The following is a 19659-nucleotide window of genomic DNA, read 5'->3' as shown; positions in this document are numbered from 1 at the left end:
ACTACAATCTGCAGCCTATTGTACCTGGTGAAGAATCATTATGAGATTTGAAAGTAGCTTTTGTACTTCAATGGACAATATTTTGCTCTCATTAATACCAAAATTGCTGTAAATTCTTATAGACTTTCTATATAACTTGGAACAGTTGGGTTAGCTGTGCTTTGTTTGCACCAAACACAAGAAGGATCAAGTACTGCCTATATGTGGTATAGTTGCATACTGTATAAATCATATTATTGTTCACCTGCTTTGATGCTATTTTACAGGAAAATTGTCACATTTTTGGCAAATAAAATTTTTTGTTATTTTATTTTTACTACTGCTATTTTATACCATTTTTATGATTTGTATAAAAATGTTATTGAAATGAACATTTAATAAAGGGCGCTTTCACTTTCAATATGTTTTTATTGAGTTTTTTTCCAAAATACACAGCATAACCCCTATAAGTATAAATACATCCACTGTATAGAAAGATGATAGGATGATATCTAGCAATTTTTTAAGGAAGGAAGAGATAACTGGAATTAAGAGAAATACGCATTCCAATTTGCATACAAGCATAGCAGTTAAGGTCATTGTTGCACAGAGAAATGTGAATTGAGCATCAGCGAAAAGTAAAAGGACACTCGGGTGTAAGGCAGTAGTCAAGTCCACCTTACTAAAGGAGGAGAGAGAAACATTAATTAATAATAATAGGACCTCCCTGGTGAGAGGGAAGAAGAAAGAATAGAAGAAAGAAAGATTGGGGCAGAAAGGGAAGGAAAAAACAAGAGGAAAGGAGAAGATGTCAAGGGCACCAAAGCCAGAGCCCTAAGACCTCGGGGCCTACAACCAGGGATTTTTTCTCAGAGAAAAGGTGCAGGAACTCACCCCTCTCCCCTAGGTCACCTCTGTCTCTGTCCCCTAGAACCACCCCTTGCCTCCACCCCTACACACCTAGCAACCTCCTCCTTTAGAGAACAGGACACCAAGTATATTTAGGGGGATATTTAACAGATTTTTGGTATGGAATTTGTTAATAAAAAGCAAAGAAGTAAAGTGGAGTGCAGCTGATATCACTTCGCCCTCCCCTCTCTTAAGGCTGTAGCCTGAACTATAGGAGCTGTGTCGGCTTATGCGGCTGGCAGCTCACTCCGCCGGCTGGCAGCAGCATAAACCAACTGGTAGAGGTGCCAGAACACAGTTACGGCAAATTCCTGCAGAAAAAAAGCCCTACAGCAATGTGTAACTTGCTGCAGACATGGAGGGAGGGTGCGTTGTATCCACAGGGTCTATATTTTTTTTAAATTTGCTGTGTATCAAGGAGAATGCTGGTAAGCTTTTAGAAGAAAGTGTCTATGTGGTGACAAACCTCTGAGAAGTGAACAAACTGCTATTTCCAAGCTCTTGCAATAGTTTGTTTGGCCGCCAGTAAAACATGCTTGCTAATTTGAATTAGTTTAAGTGTAGTAGGACATGCCAATGGTCTCCAGGGAAGGGGCATGTCCAGAAAGTTCTGGCGAAAGATGGGTAGAGGTGTGATAAACAAAATGGGACCATATACCCCCTCAAGACAGTCTTAAAAGCTGATTCAAATTTGATGGAGCATGAAGCTAATGTAGACCAGATTTGTGTCCAGTCCTCCCTCTCTTGGGTGCCCTTGGGGTCCTGTTCCCACTTGGTAAAATATGTGTGACTGTTGGGGCATTTGAGCTAGATAATGGAAATAAGTCTAGAAAAGAGGGGTGTATGGTGACAAATACGCTCTTACATATTGAGAGTCGGGATGTTGGGTATTTATTGGAGAGTATAGTGGTTAGCCAGTACTTAATTTGTAAATAACTACAATGTTTTTGAGGACGGGACCTGATACTTGTCTCTGTTTTCTGCCCAGGTGTAAACAGAGTGACCGTTGGAATTTGTGAAAAAGCCATGAAATGTAATGGGGGATTCTAGGAGAAGGGGCCGGTGTGATGAGATTAAATTGCAGGAGTACTTAAGGGAGTCCCAAGTTCAGAGTGTATGGCTCATTAGGGGGCTTATAGATGCAGGCCTGGGGGCATATTGTGTGGTATATTGAAAGGTCAATGGATGTTGCAGCTGGAAAGTATTTGGTAAAATTTAGAAAACCTACGGCTCCTTGTTTCTTACGTATAAACATAGTACTGTATGCTTTGAGACTTGTGTTTTTTGTCAGTCCAGACAAATTCCAAGACATGATTCCGGAAGGATTTGAGAGTGTAGGAAGGAACTACAAAGAATTACAGTTTTTACATAGTTGATTCACCCAAAGCACGAAAGGTGGAGACAAGACCAAAACAAGAGTAGAGCCTTTAGGAACTGAAAAGTAGAGGGTACGGTACGAGCAGGTTAAGACAATTTAATATAGGGTGCTTTCAAGATTCAGAATGCACAGTGCATGCCAAGCTGTCTAATAGGAACTTCCAGCACTAGCTCTGTTCTTGTTGACTGCTCCTGGAGGCTAATAAGCTAGATAATACACTCTCTAATTAGAGAGGAGTAAAGATTTGTTCTTCCCGATGCAGGTGATACTCGCAGGTGACACTTTATTTCCTGCAGCAGAAAAGTAGCTTCTTATGCCACCTCTGCATCTCCAGGCTACACATTGCACAGTTTGTTATCATAACCCCTGTCCAATAATCAGAGAGGGGATCCATGTCAGTGTGGTGTATACAGTGCCTTGAAAATGTATTCATACCCCTTAAAATGTTCCACATTTTGTCATGTTACAACCAAAAATGTAAATGTAGTTTATTGGGACTAGGCCAACACAAAGTGGTACATTATTGTGAAGTGGAAGCAAAATGATAAAATGTTTTTCAAACTTTTTTACAAATAAATATGTGAAAAGTGTGGTGTGCATTTGTATTCAGATACTTTGTAGAACCACCTTTTGCTACAATTACAACTACAAGTCTTTTTGGTAAGTTTCCACTAGCTTTGCACATCTAGAGAGTGACATTTGTGCCCATTCTGCTTTGCAATATAGCTCAAGCTCTGTCAGATTGGATGGGCGAGTGTCCGAACAGCAATTTTCAAGTCTTTCCACAGATTCTCAATTGGATTTAGGTCTGAACTTTAACGGAGCCATTTTAACACATGGATATGCTTTGATCTAAACCATTCCACTGTAGCTTTGGCTTTGTTTAGTGTCCTTGTCCTGCTGGAAGGTGAACCTCTGCCACAGTCTTAAGTCTTTTGCAGACTCTAGGTTTTCTTCTAAAATTGCCCTGTATTTGTCTCCATCCATCTTCCCATCAACTCTGACCAGCTTTCTGGTCCCTGATGAAGAAAAGCATCCCCACAACACGGTGGGGATGGTGTGTCCAGGGTGATGCGCAGTGTTAGGCCGCGTACACACGGGCGGACTGTTCGTCCAACTTTGTCCGCTGAACAGTGTTTCAGCGGAAAGTCCACTCGTGTGTGGGCTTCAGCGGACAGTTTCAGCGGACAGTCTGACGAACAAAGTTTTTCGGAATTTCCGTAAGACTGTCCGCTGAAACTTGGTTTGAGCGGACAGTCCGCTCGTGTGTAGGCTTGTTCGGCAAACTAAGTCTCGCGCATGCTCAGAAAGAATTTACACGGCGAAGGTTGCATTGCAGTGTATCGGACGCCGAATTTCTCGTCCCGTCGTACGTGCCGTTCACGTCATCGCGCAAGTTTTCAGTGGACTGTTCGTTCGTCGTGTGTGGTCAAGTCCGCTCATGCAAATTTTGAACGGACTGTTTGTCAAACTGTTTGACGAACCTAGTTGGGCGGACAGTCCGCCCGTGTGTACGCGGCCTTAGTTTTTCACCACACATAGAGTTTTGCTTTTAGGCCAAAAAGTTTAATTTTGGTCTCATCTGACCAGAGCGCCTTTTTCCACATGTTTGCTGTGTCCCCCACATGACCTCTCGCAAACTGCAAACGTAACTTTTTATGGCTTTCTTTAACCACTTTCAGACCGGACCAATTTGCTGGTCAAAGACCAGACCACTTTTTGCGATTCGGCACTGCGTCGCTTTAACTGACATGGCTCCCAAACAAAATTGACGTCCTTTTTTTCCCACAAATAGAGCTTTCTTTTGGTGGTATTTGATCACCCCTGCGGTTTTTATTTTATTTTTTTACAAAAATAGAGCGACAATTTTGAAAAAAACGCATTATTTTTTACTTTTTGTTATAATAAATATCCCCCAAAAATATATAAAAAAACATTTTTTCCCTCAGTTTAGGCCGATACGTATTCTTCTACATATTTTTGGTAAAAAAAATCGCAATAAGCGATTATTGTTTGGTTTGCGCAAAAGTTATAGCGTTTACAAAATAGGGATAGTTTTATAGCATTTTTATTAATAATTTTTTATTATTTTTTTTTTACTAGTAATGGCGGCGATCAGCGATTTTTATTGTGACTGCGACATTGTGGGGGACCCATCGGATATTTTTGACACATTTTTGGGACCATTGTCATTTATACAGTAATCACTGCTATACAAATGCAGTGATTCCTGTGTAAATGACACTGGCAGTGAAGGGGTTAACCAGTGGGTGGCAGTGTAGGGGTTAAGTGTTCCTAGGAGTGTGTTACTAACTGTGGGGGGGTTGGGCTTTCATTTAGTGAACACTGATCTCTGCTCCAATCACATGGAGCAGAGATCAGCGTCACTAGTTGCTAGGCAGAATGAAGAAATGCTGTTTACAACGGCATTTCTTCATTTGGCCGCTCCGTGAGACGATCGCGGGGATGATCGAGTCCACGGGTCCCACGATCGAGTCCGCGGGTCCCACGACCGGACTCATGGGGGTCCCGACCAGCGCGGGAGCGCGCCGGTGGCGGCGCGCTCCCGATGGCAGGGCGGCAAATTTAAAGGGACGTACATGTACGCCCATTTGCCTGCCCGTGCCATTCTGTCGACATACATCTTCGTGCGCTGGTCGGCAAGTGGTTAAACAATGGCATTCTTCATGACACTCTTCCATAAAGGCCAGATTTGTGAGGCGCACAACTTATAGTTGTCATATGGACAGATTCCCCCACCGGCACTGTGGATCTCTGCACAGTTACCATGGGCCTCTTGGCTGCTTCTCTGATTAATGCTCTCCTTGCCTGGCCTGTCAGTTTAGGTGGGCGGCCATGTTTTGGTAGGTTTGCAGATGTGCAGTACTTGTTTCATTTCAGATGAAGGATTGAACAGTGCCCTGAGAGATGTTCAAAGCTTAGGATATTTATTTCTATAACTTAACCCTGCTTTAAACTTCTCCACAACTTTATTCCTGACCTGTCTGGTGTGTTCCTTGGCCTTCATGATTCTGTTTGTTCACTAACGTTCTCTAACAAACCTCTGAGGGCTTCATACTGAGATTATATTACTCACAGGTGGACACTATTCACTCATTAGGTGACTTCTGAATGCAATTGGTTCCACTAGATCTTAGTTAGGGGTATCAGAGTAAAGGGGGCTGAATACAAAGGCACGCCACAGTTTTCAGATATTTAATTTGTAAAAAAAAATGCAAAACCATTTATATTTTTCCTTCTACTTCACAATTATGTGCCACCTTGTGTTGGTCTATCATATAAAATTCCAATAAAATGTCATTTAAATTTTTGGTTGTAACATGACAAAATATGGAAAATTTCAAGGGGTATGGATACTTTTTCAAGGCACTGTATATTATAAGCAAGAATTAGCAAAATTACTCCATGGATACCTAATTATAGGAATAAATAATTGTAAATAGTGATGTGTGAATTTATCCAGGTTTAGGTGAATATTATTTGAAATTTGGCAAACCCAAGCTTGGAAAAAATTCCACTAAAGTTTATGCTATGGGGAGCATATCTTGTTTTGTTTTTTCAAAAAATCGTCAACCTTTACCATGTAAAACAACCCATTTGGTTTAAAATAGAAATGAAAGGAAAAACATTTGTGTATATTGTTGCCAGCAAGCCACTTGTAAAAGTCTCCAAAACAGGTAAACAGTCCAGGAACACTAAATAGCTTACTTCAACTAAAGACAAAAAATAGTCCATAACTCTGGTTCGAATGTAAAGCAAGGCTCACTGCCACTCTACTGGTCTCTCAGGTTTCCAGTCTGCTTTGGGGTCCCAAAGAAGAGGTTTCCACAGTTCAACAACTGTGGCTCAATCCCAACCTTTTTTCACCTAACTCATATTTTTCCAGCTTTGTCACTCACAACCAGGTTCAGACTGCTTTCTCTATCTTTTAAAGAATCCACTTCCATGCGGCCTAGCCCCTTCAGAATCAGCGTCCCTGTAATCAGGATTTGGAGGTCCTTCCCATTCAAACCTGTGAAATTTCATGTCCTTAATAAGGACTTAGGAATCCAGAGAGTACTGTAAATCAGTCCTCTCCAGCCGGAATACCCTGGAAGCCCTCACCCTGCATGGATGAGTACTCACCATATATTTAAATAATCCCCCTTAAAGGGTCCACAACCCAAATAGTGGAAAAATATTCCTGTCGTTTAGGACACAACCCTGGCATCCTGTACAATATGCACAATACATTATAAATACCTTTTTTTTTTTTTTTATTATAATCTCTATTCTCAGCTGCATAAGGAGCTTAGAGAACTAGCGGTGGAGAAACCGCAGAACACTGATCTTTTCATTGAATGGCTATGTAGGGGGGCAAGTCAGCACATGTCTTGTCCAGTGAAGGACAGGCAGGCTGCTTTCCTAGCACAGCCAGAAAACTGAGCACACTGGGAAGGATGTGCTCTCATGCCTAGTGTAGTCAGTTTGAAATAGGAATGCAGGGGCACTGGCTAGAACACTGGGTATTTCACACAAAGGAAACAATATAAAGAGAACAGGATGCTTTTTAATACAAGTACATGGTACAGCAGGCACATATAAGGAATATGAAATGTCGAGGTAATAGGCAAACTACTGCTAAAAAGGCATGGGAAGCTGGGCACTGTCATGAGGGTCATGCATATATGCAAAAACTAAATAAAAATATAATAATGTTGGGAGAGAGACTTTGTATGTGTTTTCAAAGGCAACATTGCAAATATAGAAATTCTTTAAATAACATGGTTGGCAATGTCTTAAACCTGTATGTTGTGTACACTGGCAACTCATATATGGCTTTGGAATTTATTTATTTTCCTTTTACAATTAGTTTAGCCTACATACAGAGGTAGCATCTCAGTCTAATTCATTTCAGTTTGAAAAAAGCTTTTTTAGTAGTTCTAGCAGCAGCAGCATCATTTTTCAAATCTGATTTCACCATCAAATAGAAATTGGATAGTGGTTGGCTGCGGCTGTTCCTGTTCTCCCTGATACAAAACTGTCCTGCGCCTGGCTGGCTTCTATCAAGCTATAATAGGCATTAAGAGACCTCAGATGATACAGCAGTGTGAAATTGGCTCGCAGCAGGTCATTTTCAATAAGGGAAAATTGACCAGAATATACTAAGGAAAAAGAGTAGAGGCAGGGCGTTTTACTACAAGAATTAAGAGACTAAAGAATACACAGAAATGTAAAATTGACCAGCAGCAAATAGCAAGGTTAGGCCCAAATTTACAAGAAGCAAAGAGCCTAGGCAGGAGTTTAATTACAAGAGGTAATATATTGCATAGGCTACAGCAGTGTACAATTGGCCAGTAGCGGAGATAATAGGCTAGCACTTACTAATAAGTGCTATATGCCTGACTTTTATTTTATCTTTTTTTATGTTTTTACTTTCATACAATATAACAAGTAAATGCTCTGCTTCAAGTACACCAAACGTAAAAAATGCTGTATCAAAAAAAAAAAAAAACCCACAAAAGAAGTGAAAACCCTAAAAAAAACATTTGAAAAAAAAAATTTTTTTTTTTAAAAAAAGGAAGCTTTGCAGAAAAAAAGGAGTAGTTTAACCTAAAGTAAAGGTCCTATCAAAAAAAATAAAAATACACAGCCAACATAAATGAAAACCCAAAATGGAAGCCTTGCAGCAAAGAAAAACAGATATAAAAGGACAGTAGTTAAGGCCTGGTTCACACCTATGCAGGTTGCAGTTTGCATATTCCAGGTGCATTTTGTGTTTTTCAATACATGTTTTTGATCAAATTAAGTCTATTGAATCAAAAAACAGAAAAAAGTTCCTGGCTCTTTTTTCCATAAAATACACAGATGCGAACTACATCCATAGGAAACCATGTTCAATGGACTGTAGTGTGAATCTGCAAAACTGAAAATGCACTAAAAAATGCATAGGTGTGAACCAGGCCTAAAAATGACTGGTGACCTTAAGGCTGGATTCACACTTATGCAGTTTTAGTGCTTTTTGCATTTTGAAGATTTGTACTACAGAACTTGTTCCATAGAAAAACATGTTAAATGGACTGTAGTGCAAATCTGCAAAATGCCAAAAGTACTAAAAATGCATAGGTGTGAATCCAGCCTTAGGCTCGTTTCACATCTATGCATGTTGCCTTTGAGCGTTTCTGCAGTGCTTGCCGCATTTTTTCGACACACATTTTTACAGCGTTTTTTTTACAGTGTGGTTGCTTAACAAGCAGGTATATACAGTGAAAAAAAGAAAAAGCAAATTGTGGCAAAATCTCGGCAAAAACACGGTAAAAATGTGGTACTTGCGTTTTGGATGCGGGTCCATTGACTTCTATTACATGCAAAACGCTTCATTTTGCATGAAAAAAAGTCCCCGAACCCCCAACAAAAACGCAGAGGCACAAAAATGCATTGATGTGAACATGTTCCATAGGAACCCATATTAAAAAATTTCCCTGCATTTCTGCAAAATGCAAAATGCATCAAAAAAACGCATTAGTGTGAATCAAGCCTAATAATAACAACAAAAAAACAGCAAATGGGTTGATTGATCAAAGAGCTAGCAATCAAAATTAAAGTGCTGTTTTCTATCTTACCATAATCTCTCCCTATGCAGCTTGTTAGCTTTACTTACAACAGTGAAGGTTCTGATTAAATCAAAACTCCCTTTATTGGCCTCATAAGCTTGTTGTCATTGTCAGAAGGCTATGCAGTGCATACCTGCAAGATTCCCCTTTAATACATGGTAGCAGAAAACTGGAACCTCCTCCTTAAAGCGGAGTTCCACCCATGTAAAAGTCAGCAGCTACAAAAAGTGTAGCTGCTGTCTTTTATTAATCGGACACTGGCCTGTCCCACGGTCCAGCAATATAGGTGAACGAAGCCCCGCTCCTCTCCTCCTCCTCTCTTCGGCTCCGGCATTGTCACTGTGGGCGCCCTGGCTGTGGCTTAACAGCCGGGAATGCACTGCGCATGCTTGAGCCGCGCTGCATGCTGTGACTGCCAATTATCTGGAACCTGTAATCCCAGATGATTGCCGAGAGGAAGGGGGTAGAGGTAATCTTCCGGCACCGTGGTGTCCCAGGAGGAAGTTGGAGCTGGATCCCTTAAAAAAGAGGGTATCCGCTCCCCCACAAAAACATTATATGCCAAATGTGGCATGTCAGGGGTCACCTTCACTTAAAGTGGAAGTTCCTTTTTCGGGTAGAACTCCGCTTTAATCAAAAACCATTTGGCACAAAAAGCAATAACTGTGCCAGTGAAAACATGTTTCCATCAGACAAAATCAGTTACAGCAAGCTACATATATAAGCTATATATAATTCTACCATAACCCAGCTGGAAAATAGAAGCAAACGCATAGTATATAGCTTCTTTTTACACATCTGGGTGATTAAAGGGAAGATGAGGAGGCCATATTGAAAAACAACCTAATATACACTATAAGCATGTCTCTAAGGACCAGTATAATAACATTAATATGTTGGCAATATTATAGTAAATATAATGAAAGACATTTTGAAAAAGCAAAATGATCCCTAGAAAATGAGTGCTGAAAATGAAATCATTTACATGGGTCGGACATTTTTACAGCACTTTTTAAATCCTGATGAGATGTTAACAACTCTGTATAGCACAGTTTCAGATGTTTCAGCTTTCAATGCAATGAACCATGAAAATTAAATAAACTCTTTTCAGTCACCAACGAGCACAGCTCTCTGGGTAGGGAACACTTAAGGCATCGGCCTATTTTTACATTGTCCAAAGTTGTCCTTTTCACAAAAAGTCAGCTGGTTTGAATTCCCTGTGTTATGATGTCTAATATCTAAATGGAATTTTCTTCAAAGAGCTGTGTGATTGATTGACCCTCGGTTGAACGTTTTGTTTTTATTTTGAGGCTGACAATAATGTCCGTTGGCATGTGTTCTACTTCAACAGCGTTAGGACGCCATGAAGCTATCTTTATGAGTCATCCAACCACAATACTAAATACATGTCAGCAAAGGAAATATTATCCGAAATGAGAAATATCCCTTTGATGTACTTCACCATGCAGAGAGTTGTGCGAGTTTTGGACGCATTATCTACTTGGAAGAAATGGTGAATGCTTACACTATTTTTTAGCCTACCCCAACCCTCCGGGACCACCCATTGCTTGAAAACAGTTCTGCTCTTTCAGCAGCAAACTGTGTCATTTGGTTTTTAGTACATTTGCTTGCTACTCCACTTTGTTTATGTTAGAAAGAGCCAAAGTGAAAGATGAAATGTTTGCAATGGTGGAGTACAAAGTCGACTTGATTTTTCTCAGCTTTGAGAACTTACTATTGATTTTTTTTTTAATCTGCAGTGAGAGAGTTTTCATTGCGGCAGTCGACGGGTGGAAGTTTATGGAGGGAAAACAAAAACAGTCCAAACTGAGAGTTTCTGTCAGATATTCATAGAAAGCGGTAGTTCTGCTTAGCCAGCAGAGCCCTCGTGAGGAAAAAAAATGGCTGTAAATAGAGAGAATAACAAGATAAATGAAAGTTTTGCAGCTGCAAGTAAAATATTGAGAATCTGCACTTTTCTATTGATCTTTATGATCCCGTTGCCAAGAGGCAGTTTGTGGTGACAAAATATGTTGACAACTGCATATCTCACACGGGTGAAAAATGTAGAATCGGACTCCCATATGTCCGCACTGTTACACTACAGACAAATTGTCCTGTTACAGATAATTCTTTATGGAAAGGCTGTTAAGTTATATAAAGTAGTTCTATTTTTCGCCAAAAACTTCAAGCTAATATTTTTAGTTGTGATTGGGAAACTTTCTCCAGATAAATATTATATTTTTCTGCTATACAAATCTGTAGTTTTTTTAAAAGATGGATTAAGAAACAACTTCTTGAGAAGCATTGTAGCTGTACCAGAATAGGAAATAACATCAAAATGACTTTTCAAGATAGAATACACAGCGGTTACTTCAAATTTTGAAGCTGCCTTTGGATATTAACCTGAGACCATTTTTTGCCTGTTGTATGTCTTTTTCTTCTGATGTTGGATTTTACTTATCCTTACTGTTCATACCTTATTTATCTGTGTGTTGATATGATGACAACCTGAGAATTTACTTTGTTCAAGATCTTTTCAATAAGAGAATTGAAATATAAAATGTTGAAGCTGAAGATGGAAACTAAATCTTATTTGTATACATTACAAATAAGTTTTAACTTAAAGCACTTAACCTCCCTAGCGGTATGATTATTTCAGATTTTAGGTGAAAGCGGTACCATTATTTTGCATGGAAATTTGGCGTTTTATATTGTAGGCCTGTAATTCTTAGAAATAATTCACTTAAATCCATCCAAACAAGAGTCTAATAGACATCCCGGGTATGATAAAATTTGAAATATGAAATCATAAATTTATATATATATATATATATATATATATATATATATATATATATATATATATATATATATATAAAATAAAATAAATAACTATAAATAATTATAACAAATAATAATATAATAAATTATTCAATAATGTAATCAAATCAAAAACACTGAAATATGCTGAGTTGCAGAATTGTCACTGTCATTACTTTTAGTGGTTGATGACGAATTTCCCCACAAATTACTATTGCTCAATTCTGCGAGTGATTCTAATTTATTATTGCTGTTTTCTACCTGGTCTATAACTACTTTTGATGTAAACGGACATTTTTTGGTTGTTATGAATGAATGAATGCTGATTATTCACAGAATTACCGTATTTATGTTTATTGAGGATTGTTTTTTTTTAATGTACTAACAGTTAAGCTTCATACACACAATACGAAAATTGGATGAAAAATACCACTTTTGAAGTGTTCATGCATATGAGCGTATCATTTTATTTTTTTTTTGGGTGGGAGAGTGGATCTTGGGTGGTTGGGAGTTCCCACACTTTTTTCCCCGGGACTTGACCCCTGGCAATAACATTGTCATTACTAAATATAACAAAGTACTAAATTTATTTTATTTTAGGACATACAAGGCTTTCTTTTGGTGATATTGTGTTTAAAACATATTTTATTTGTTATGCAATCTATAGACAAAAAACATAAAATTAAAAACACACTTTTTTCTATTTGATCAGTGTTATTTTAAAGAAAAAATAGGATGGAGAGCAAATGTATCTGTCCAGGAAAGTCCTCTGTGCAACATCCCATATGAGGCCAATCTTAGCCCTTGTACACACAGTCGGAGATTCCGACGGAATGTATCCTATTGGACCATTTTGTCGGATATTCTGACTGTGTGTGGTCTCCATCGGACTGTTTCCGTCGGAATATCCGACGGACCAACTTTTCCAACTTGCCGGTAAAATTTTCTGACAAAATGCTCCGATCGGACATACTCTGATCATGTGTAGCCTACTCCGACGGACAAAGTTCAGATCAAACTCCTAGACCAAAGTTATTGGCTACTAGCCTGAACATAGTCCCGTCGTAACAAAATAACGGCATCACGTTATGTACAATCGGATTTTTCGACAACTTTGTCCGACCGTGTGTATGCCACAGTTTCGGACAAAATCCGTTGGACAAAATCCGTCGGACAAAATCCAACGGATTTGGTTGTCAGAATGTCTGACCGTGTGTACAAGGGCTTAGAGTGTAATTTCAGTGCAAGAGAAAGTGGACACATGTACCAGGAAAGAGCAGAGAAGAACAGGAGACGTTGTTCAGTGGGCACCAAAAGGTTGGAGCCCTTGTTCATACGTCAGTCCAACACTTGTGAAAGATATACTGCCATATAGAAAAAATGAATATCTGGTATAGCCATCCCTCCCATATATTTAGGTCTACACAGAACACTGTTTTTCAATTTAGTGGGTTTGTTGGGCCAAAGAAATTCCATTAGGAGTGATTGCATCACTTTTAGAAAGGAGGGTAGGACATGTATGGAAGCATCTGTAGGGGGTATAGGAGCTTCTGTAGTTTGCTCTATTTTATAATCTCTCCTTCCAGGAGAAAATTCAGAACAAATGCTAGTAAATGCTAGGATGCTAGTAAAGACGGCTGGGCATGGTCAGGGAAAACTCTGGAGGAGAGTTGGCATGGTGATATCTGGAGAGGAAATTAAGAGCAAAAAGTCATCAGCTTAAAAGTATTGTAAAGCTTCCATTATTTTTATTAAAATAATAAACATGTCATACTTATGAGACCTGCTCTGTGCAATAGTTGCACAGAGCAGCCCCAGTCCTCTTCTTTTGAGGTCCCCCGCCAGAGCTTCTGGCGCCTCCTCTTTGGTGAGTGTCTCCATAGAAAGAATCTTTCTGGGGGGGGCACTCGTGCGGAGTCTAGACACAGACAGTGGGGCTCAGCCCTGCCCCTTGTTCCCTCATCACAGGATTTGGTTAACAGCAGCAGAAGCCAAAGGTTCCGCCACTATCAATCTGACCAGAAAGGTGGAAGAGAGCAGGAAGAGCCGCTGCTCTTGTGCACAATGTTGAATTGAGATTGGGCTCAGTTAAGTATAGGGGGGTGAGGAAAGGGTTCCTCTGCAACAGAACATTTTTTATCTTAATGCATGTTCTAGCAACAGAACTTTTTTGAATCACAATGAACTGTAATAACTGCTGTATTTGCAAAGAGAGAGAAAAACATTTCATTTTAAATTTGTAGCATATAGCTATCTTTATTAGTCAATATTTTATTGTCTTGTCCTTACAAACTAGTTTGACAATCAAAATATATCTGTATTTAAACTTATCCTTGTTTTTTTCACACAGAACATCATGAGACTGTCAGGAGTAAATAGTTCAACAATGATTGATTTTCTGTTCTCTTACCAGATCCAGCATATTCTACAGAGCTTGTATTGACATTCCCCGTGGCACAGAACTGCTGGTGTGGTACAATGACAGCTACACGTCGTTCTTTGGGATTCCATTGCAGTGCATTGCTCAGGATGAAAACTGTAAGGAGCTGGCATCACTGATATCACTATGCATTTCCTTGATTATCTTTTTAGTGTACAAATTGCTTATTTGCCAAGTAAGAAGCCATTGACAATCTATGGCTTAACATTACTTTATTTTTTGACTACCCTAGGTCATTTTCTTAATCAGGGTGTATTGAGGCGGCAAATTTTATTTTATTTTTTGCATGTGAGTGTTTTCAGTGTTTCATCAAAGTATGTAAGGGTTAAAAAAAACAGGATCTTTCCCTTGCTCCTTCTCATCTTCTTATAGATTATTATTTTGGGATTTGCACATCTAATAATAACTGTCTGCAATATGCCTGTGAGGAAGCATCACTTACTGAATATGCACTCCTCCTTATGTTATTGCTATACAGTAGAAAGCTTCAATTTCCATAGCAGACACCAGTCAAGGTCACTATATGGAGGTTCAGATATTATCTGTGCTACAAGAGCGGATACCCCTAGCAAGACTTATGGACAGTTGTATCTATTGTACCCAACTACATGTAACCAGTGCTTATAGGAAATCAGGATACTTAACAAATGCATTATGAAGGAAGAGATGTAATATGTGAATGGGAAGTATTAACAAAGGACTCTGCAAAGATAACATAACGCCAACATAATATTAGGAAGTATGTCTCTGTGTGCAGAGCAACATTTGTACCCAGATTCAATAAAACCTCACAAACCAGAGTTAGAAGACATCAACTGATTGAAGAATCAACATCAAAAACAATGTAATAGTGAAGACTTAACTTTGGATCTTTTTGGTTCATTCCATGCATACATAGCAAAACAAGGTCAAGAACTTATAAGGATATTACAGGCACATTAGAGCATGAAAGAAAATAGATATATGTAACAATTACATTGAGATGAACCCATACGCCTTTCTGTTTTTACCAACTGCTATGTTAATATCATTCACGTAACAAACAGCAAATTAAAGAGTCAGTACACACAAACCTGATATTTTAATTTTATGTAGATGTTGGTGAATCATATAGTATGCTGGTTTATATCTTTTGGAGAGCCATTGGTGAGATGTTTACAGTTGAGTTCTTGGGTCTACACTCTAGTCTGGTCATTGCACATTGTGTTTCCACTCTCTGTGTTGGATTTTTGGTTTAATTATTTTACTGAAAATGCAACAGATGAAATGGGAACACTATACCATCTTGGGAGGGACTAAAATATCAAGGCAGATACTAATAGAGGCTAGAATGTTAGAAGGTAGAGCTTGTTGCTGGACTCCTTAAAGCCCCGTACACACTATCAGATTGTCTGCTGAGTTTTTCCTTCAGATTTACCAAAACCATATAATATGAGGTCAAACCTTAGGAGTTTCAATGTGTATGAAATCAGGCAGGCCCTTCTACTACATGGTTTTGGTAAATCTGAAGGAAAAACTCAGCAGACAATCTGATAGTGTGTACGGGGCTTAAGATATACAAGTTGACATAGGTTGCTTTTGACCACTAGGCCCCAATCATGACTGACATAGAACTTTGGGCGGACCAATCTTTTAAGTAAGAGTACATCAAGAAGGGGAATATTTTACAACTGTATAGCAATCACAGATATACATTTTGTCTATTTTGATGGTAATCATATTTTTGATTAATACAATTAAAATGTACCAAACATGCTATTTTAAAAGAAGAATTAATGCACAATTGAAATATCAGCTTTAAAATCCATAGCAGAAGTGCAACCTATTTGTTGAGGGCTTTCGTTTTTCACCAAGCATAGCACCAGTCCACACAACTATATTTTCTTGGTAATGAAGTGATCTGAGACTGATAACCTTTTTATGTTTATCTCTTTGTAATGCAGGATGGGTTTTCCCAAACATATTTCTTTTAGTTTCATTATGTCTCTCACCTAAAATATAATGTATTTAGGGGGTTGATTTACTAAAACTGGAGAGTGCAAAATCTGTTGGCGCTGTGCATGGTAGCCAATCAGCTTCTTACTTCAGCTTGTTCAGTTAAGCTTTGACAATATTAAACCTGGAAGCTGATCGGTTTCTATGCAGAGCTGCACAAGATTTTGCACATTCTAGTCTTAGTAAATCAACACCAAAGTATCCTTACTAAGAAGAGTCTTCCACCTACAAATCACAATCCACCTACCTTAAATGCTTTACTTTTATTGGTGATACATGAAGCAGAGAAAGAGAAAGCCATTGACTTACAATGTAAATATATTTATGAATATTAAATGAACATTTCTAACATTTCTAACATAACAGTTTGGATGCATCTTCACTGAAGTAATAGATTTGTTGTTATTTCGAGAACACAGGCATCATTTTATCATGATACACATATTGTTTGCAACTAAGATATTTATTTGCTCTCTGTGTTTGTCTTGCAGTGAATGTCCCCTCACCAGTTATGGAAGCCATGACCAGGCAAGACGCACTGCAACCCTTCAACAAAAATGGCAAGTTGCCTTCTTCCACATTGCAAAGGTCCATAGTTTTCCCACAGACTCCATGCAACAGAAACTATTCTCTCATGGATAAATCTGGGCCTTTGGATACAGGATTTAACCAGATTAATGCTAAAAACCAGCGGGTGCTTGCCAGTCCAACCTCAACAAGCCAACTCAACTCAGAATTCAGTGACTGGCATCTTTGGAAATGTGGACAATGCTTTAAGACTTTTACCCAACGGATTCTACTACAGATGCATGTGTGCACCCAGAATCCAGACAGGTAAAACAAGACGGTATGGGTGTACCTGAAGGTTATTAGTTATATATTAATGAAGGGAAATAGACAAATGGCAGCTAATATGGAGATGTGGAGCTTCTTTTATAAACATGGCAAAAGATGAAAGCATCATAACTTAAAAAAATATATACTATATATAGTTTTGTATTCAGCTGCAGGGTTTACTTGACAGCTTGTTTTTCCACATAGGCATTTTGCAAGTCACAGATGCTGATCCTTGAAGTGTATGTAAAGCCAAAACTTTTTTCATAGAATGGGAAAAGCTAAACGCCTTATACGTTTTGTGTTTTACTTTCTATGTCCCTTTTTGGCACATTTCTTTTACTTCTTCTACAATTGGAATTTAAAAGGTTTTGGCTTTATGTACATTTTAAATGCTATGTGAGTAGGCAACTAGGTTTTACATAGAGCATAACATGAGCAAGCTAATTTAATAAGATAGTATAAACATGATGTTGCGGACATTAGTGGTATTTTATATTTTTATTTTCCTTTACAGTGATTTTAGCTGGGTGGTATAGGTTGCAGGTATTTGAAACTAGTCAAATGGACTAGTAAAAACTCATATCTCCATTTAAAAATATTTTTAAAGAAGATGTTCTCCCAATTTAAACTGAATCTTATGATTTTCTTACCCAAATACAGCAAAAAAAAACAAAAAAAACAGAATGTGTTATTTTCCTTTTTTTCTTTATGTTCTGAAAAGAAAAAATATAACAATTTGTTTTAAATCAGATACACGTTAAATAGTGCATGTTAATATTTCTATTTACCACTTACAGCCAGCAAGGGGAGATCTATGCAAGAACAGAAGCCTCATCAGGTTTTATGCTAAATAGCCAACACCCTCAGTCCTTCTTACAAAGGCAAGGATATCATAATTCATTTTAGAGTGATAACTAGAAAACAAGTAGGCAGTGCTGGGCTTTCTGTTTTAAAGAGCCAAAAACCATCATAGATTCTCATCAACACTACTCCTGGCCTAAGTACTAGTTCTACATTTGAAAAAAAAGCTTTTGAATTAATTTTTGGGTGATATCATTAGATTGGGACACACAGTTAAATTTTTGGCATTTGGCCAGGATTTCAGCTTTACCTCTCCCATCTTGTGCATATTAATCCTAACCACAGAGCCTTAAAACTGGGTGAGGGAAGACTTCTCAGACAACTCACAGCAACAAATCAGGTTTAATCTATCACTCTCCAACTGTCATTTTTGGGGTGCAGGTTTGAATTTGACTGGTGGACTAAGAAGTCTCCCATCACAGAGATGATGATTGCTATGTCTTTGACAGATTATTTTTCTAATTGCGAGCAGAATGCTAAAAATAGTAGAAGATCAAACCAGCTTCGTCCCTGTAAAAATTGATGTCTTTAAAGTTTGAAACATCTTTTAAACCTTTAGTATTTCTTTAGAATTATTGTTACAGCAAATCTCCCAGTATTTTTTACCTACAGATAAATACAGTACATAATCACTTTCATATTTATTTTTCTACATAGGAAGATGGGAAAACTCATTTTATTTTTCCTTGAGGCCCAAATTCTAAAAGAGTTCTAGTTCACACAAGGGTTACTTTCATAAGCTGCATTGAGCTAAACATGACATTTTAAAAGCAAGTTGACTGCGTGTCTCCATTTCAGGATTTATGCAGTGTTTTCTCATGGCCATCATGCAGGGTTAGATTAATGATCATCATAGGTAGAAAACATCAGGCCAAGATTCTATAAATGCCTTTATGTCTCTTAGAGAGAGAACGCCTTGCATCTTAGAGCTGATGTGACAGTCATTGCTGGGTTCACCTGCGGTGTACAGTGTGTTGGAACTTAATTAAGTACTAAGAGGCAATGAATTGGAATTTTTTGCTTAGCACTATTTTTCTTCAGAGCATGCACAGCTATAAATCGTGAGGAGCTGTCAAAAAGATATACCTGCTCTAGTGGTGATGGGGAGGAAAACAGATGCCATTTATTCAATAAACTAATATCCATACAGAAGAAAAATGTTGACCAGATACCTTAGAGTCAAAGTTGGTTTGAGCGTTTGTCAATATAGAATTTTATGGCTGTGAAGTGAAGATGAAATTTAGCTGAACAAGTGAATTAAAATTTCTGGTACTTTGGCCAGTGGCACAGTGCATGTAATACAGACATTATTTATGCATCAAAGCTCATTTATCTGACAGTCTTGAGAACTAGCAAGAAGTGAAGATATTCAATTAATTAAACACTAAACATTTGTCTTATATGCTGTTTTAAGATAAGCCAGATATTTACATAACCACAGCAAGTAAATTCTAACAAGGTGAAATTAAATTAGAATTTCCTCTGACTTTTTGATTATTATTATAATAATAAAGATTCTTTTTTTTAAGGGGAGCAATTTATACAAGGACACAGAATATGTATATGTGCACATACATGCACATACATACTTACACTCAAAGGGAGATACAAACGTGAGTTTGATTTACTTAAAGGTGTACATTTTTTTTCACAGCCCAAACATCCAGCATTTGTATTATAGGCTAACTGGGTTAGGTGGAGATATGAGTTTATCTTAACCTAAATTGGTCTTTGAAAGCACTTGTGCATGAACTAAAAGGTCAACTACACATGACTTCAGGGAGCAAAGAGTGGTGTAATGCCGAGTACACACAACCGGTTTT

The 19659-nt window shown here is 38.2% G+C and overlaps 1 protein-coding gene across 1 annotated transcript in view; it reads left to right on the top strand.

Annotated features, from left to right (window-relative positions):
- PRDM6 (PR/SET domain 6) overlaps positions 1-19659 on the top strand; it is a 180823-nt gene that overhangs the window by 125723 nt on the left and 35441 nt on the right. The window contains exons 5-6 of the mRNA XM_077462187.1: positions 14117-14241; positions 16630-16972. Of these exons, the coding sequence (XP_077318313.1) occupies positions 14117-14241; positions 16630-16972 (468 nt within the window). The remainder of the gene's footprint in view (positions 1-14116; positions 14242-16629; positions 16973-19659) is intronic.

The sequence above is a fragment of the Lithobates pipiens genome, unplaced genomic scaffold, assembly GCF_037356315.1.
Source record: "Lithobates pipiens isolate NorthernLeopardFrog02 unplaced genomic scaffold, aLitPip1_a1.2 Scaffold_3, whole genome shotgun sequence".
In the NCBI taxonomy this organism is placed as follows: Eukaryota; Metazoa; Chordata; class Amphibia; order Anura; family Ranidae; genus Lithobates; species Lithobates pipiens.
This window is presented reverse-complemented; position numbering and strand designations above follow the sequence as displayed.